This window comes from Crocuta crocuta, unplaced genomic scaffold (genome assembly GCF_008692635.1).
Source record: "Crocuta crocuta isolate KB4526 unplaced genomic scaffold, BGI_CrCroc_1.0 scaffold27, whole genome shotgun sequence".
Lineage (NCBI taxonomy): Eukaryota > Metazoa > Chordata > Mammalia > Carnivora > Hyaenidae > Crocuta > Crocuta crocuta.
Window position 1 is genome coordinate 1,298,541 of NW_027532250.1, and position 3,392 is coordinate 1,301,932.

The following is a 3,392-nucleotide window of genomic DNA, read 5'->3' on the forward strand; positions in this document are numbered from 1 at the left end:
CCTCGGCCGTGCCAGCCGCATCCCGCCCTCTCGGGCAGCTGTACCGGTCCCCGCATCCCAGCCAGGCCAGACGCACCCTCTCCTTTGCCCAGAATTCCTGGTAACTCGCCCGTGGGTCTGGGCTCTGACCACCTCGGCCTCACGTGCACGCCCGGCCTGTGCCCCTACTTCGGGCGTCCCCGCCGGGTGCTCGTCTCATATTTGTCTGACTCTCTAGTGAGTGTCCTCTCCCACCGGCACGGAGCTCCCCTCCAGGGCGGGCCTGGCCCTCGCGTCCACACCAGGCCTGGCGTCAGCAGGGCTCGTTCATTCCCACTTAACGAGCAAATAACGAGCACAGCCCTTTACTGGAGAAGACGAGCGGGTGACACCCAGCTCAGATCTTCCAGCCCCGGAAGCCGGAGCAGAGGCCGGGCTTCCAGGATCCTGGCGCTCCCCGGGGACGGACCCTAACGTGTCCGTGTGCCCGTGTGGCTTCCCGGCTAACTCGGCACCTACTGGCTCCTTCTTGATACCTAAATGCATTGTTTCTTTAATTACATGGTAAACAAAGTCTTTAAAAAGCCTTTGGCCAAATTCCAGCTGAATAAACCTTCCCTAGGAGACTGAATAATTGGGGACGGACTAAAGGTTTTGAAACTGTCGCCCGTGGTCGGTGACCTGTTTGCGGTGGGGCAGAGTCAGGGCGTAACCGCCTCCGTGCTGGCCACAGCCCCCGCGGCCGCGCGACTGTCCCTGCCGGCGTTGACCCTGGGCCTCCTGGACACTGGCTCTGAAATAAATGAAGAGCGAAATCAAAGGGGTGAAAAGTGGGTCTCCATCTCCGCCTGCGACCTCCGCTGGGGCTCAGGCTGGGGTCTGACTCTGGAGCGTTGCCTGGACCAGGTCATGAGGGGCACTGGGAACGCTACCTGCCCGGCACCCTTACCTTCCAGAAGGGCAGAGACAGGAACCCCCTTACGGGTTTAAACTCTGACAGCAATAAGACCGGATGTATGGAAACATTTCTTTTTTATTTTTAATGTTTATTTTTAAGAGAGAGAGACGACCATGAGCGGGGGAGGGTCAGAGACAGAGGGAGACACAGAATCTGAAGCAGGCTCCACGTGGGGCTTGAACCCACGAACCGTGAGATCATGACCTGACCCAAAGTCAGACGCTTAACAAACTGAGCCCCTGAGACGCCCCTCGTGTTTTGGATGGTCAGCTGTTGTACCCTAAGCACAGCATGAATCCAAACAAGTAACCCAACTTGTGTTGGCAAAAAAATACGACTTCGTTTGCACGTCAAGGGTTTTGAGCCTGTGTTATCCAGATCATGTTCTGGCCTCTACTCCACTGTGTTAGTGGGTCAGCAGTAGGTCACCTGGCTGCTCAGGGAAGGTCTTTACAAGTGACAGTTCCTTTGCATCGTAAGAACTGGGTCTTCGTGCTCTCCCTACACTTCCCACCAAAAAACCCACAAAGAAACATACCTTCGAACGACCTTGAACCGGGCAGGAGGTAAAGCCTTTGTAAGTGTGGGCTGTTTGTCTGCCACTCGGTGGGTGTTCTTGGGAAGTAATCTGGGAAATGGGGAGAGGACGAAGATGCTTCTATTTTTAAGCTCCCACTGTGGGGCCGACTAGCAGCTGCAGGCGGGCGGGCGGGTCGGTTATGGATCCGGGTGCTGCTCACAGTGTGCACCGAGCGCAGTGCATGCGCCCCAGCGCACTCTGCCCGAGTCCTCCGGCCGCAGGGACGAGAGCCCTTTTGGTGGTGTCATTCCACCGGCCCTGAGACAAGACGGGGGAGGGGCTCAGCCACTCTCTGGGTCTCTAGGATCTGCATTCAGTGTAGAGCAGCGGCTCCCAGGCGGGAGCGGTTGTGCTTTCCAACAGACGCACGGCGATGCCCGGGAACGTTTTCTGTGGTCTCAAATGAGGAGGCCCATTTGCCGGCATCCGGAAGGTACAGAGAGGCCGACGGTGCCCCAAACACTGCACAAGGCACAGGACAGCGCCCAGTGGAGAATTTATCCAGCCCGAAAAGCATAGAGGACTGAGGTCCAGAAACCCCTGACTTCACGCACATAGATCCCATCAGAATTCTTGTACTGTCTTTTTTCTTTTAATTTTTTTAAATGTTTATTATTTTTTGAGAGACAGAACGTGGGTGGAGGAGGGGCAGAGAGAGAGGGAGACCCAGGATTCCAAGCAGGCTCCAGGCTCTGAGTCGTCAGCCCAGAGTCTGATGTGGGGCTCGAACTCAGGAAGTGTGAGATCATGACCTGAGCCAAAGTTAAGACACTCAACTGACTGAGCCACTGAGGAGCCCCTTGTACTGTCTTATAAATGGAAAAAACCATCTTCTAAAGTGTTTGCCAGGTATGAATCAAAGGATTGTTTCCAAAATGTAAACGCACTGGTTTTGTTGACTTTGTTTTAAAATGGCCAAAACTCTGCCTTTTCCCCCCAAGAAGACGCCACGAGGGAGGCCTATGCTTCGATGGTGGAGGAGTTCCCGGGAGAGACGGAGCCAGTCGGCTACGGAGGCGGCGCGGCCGGAAGCGAGGACCTGAACGAAGACATGAGCTGTGAGATGATCCTGCAGATGATGGATAAGTGAGAGAGATTTCCGGTGTGCGTCTGTTGCACTTAATTCTTCAACAAGTTAGAATTTTAGAGCATCTTCTTTGAAACAAGTTCATGACAATGGGTGGTCTCAGGGTTTCCAAAGTTTGAGATTAGTGCCCAGAATTATTTGCCTATTTTTTTTTTTTGACTGGATATTTAAAAACAAAAAACCTCGCAGGTATTCTATGAAAGGTCCCACTCTTGAATTGGAGAATAAAACCTCAAGCCTATGAATTCCTTCACTTGATCCTGGTAAAGGTGACCTGCGACGAACGGGCAGTGATCTGGGGCCATAACAGTTACTGCAGTTGTCGGACTCAGGCTATTTGGTGCTTCAGCAAACAGCCAAAGCTGGATACTTTCATCATTAGATTTCTTTTTTTTTTTTAAGTTTTTATTTATTTTTGAGAGAGAGAGACAGAGACAGAGTGCGAGTAGGGGAGGGGCAGAGAGAGAGGGAGACACAGAATCCGAAGCAGCTCCAGGCTCCGAGCTGTCAGCACAGAGCCCAACACAAGGCTTAAACCCATAAACCGTGAGATCAAGGCCTGGGCTGAAGTGGACGCTTAACCGACTGAGCCCCTCAGGCGCCCCTCACCATTATATTTCTAATATGATTTTTTAAACCTAAAAAACTAATTTTATATCACTTTTAAAAATGCAAATGAATTTTCCCATAAAACTTCAAGACACCATAATACTTTTAATTTGTTCTAAATTCAACAAGAAAGATCTTAATATTTTAAAAACAACGGAGTCGAAAATGGAAACCTCTAG

General features: G+C 51.9%; 1 protein-coding gene across 1 annotated transcript in view; it reads left to right on the forward strand.

The window, feature by feature from the left end:
* CTCFL (CCCTC-binding factor like) overlaps positions 1–2,607 on the forward strand; it is a 27,398-nt gene extending 24,791 nt beyond the window's left edge. The window contains exons 11-12 of the mRNA XM_077778311.1: positions 2,000–2,005; positions 2,459–2,607. Coding sequence (XP_077634437.1) covers positions 2,000–2,005; positions 2,459–2,607 — 155 coding nt within the window. The remainder of the gene's footprint in view (positions 1–1,999; positions 2,006–2,458) is intronic.
* Positions 2,608–3,392: the final 785 nt, after the last annotated feature.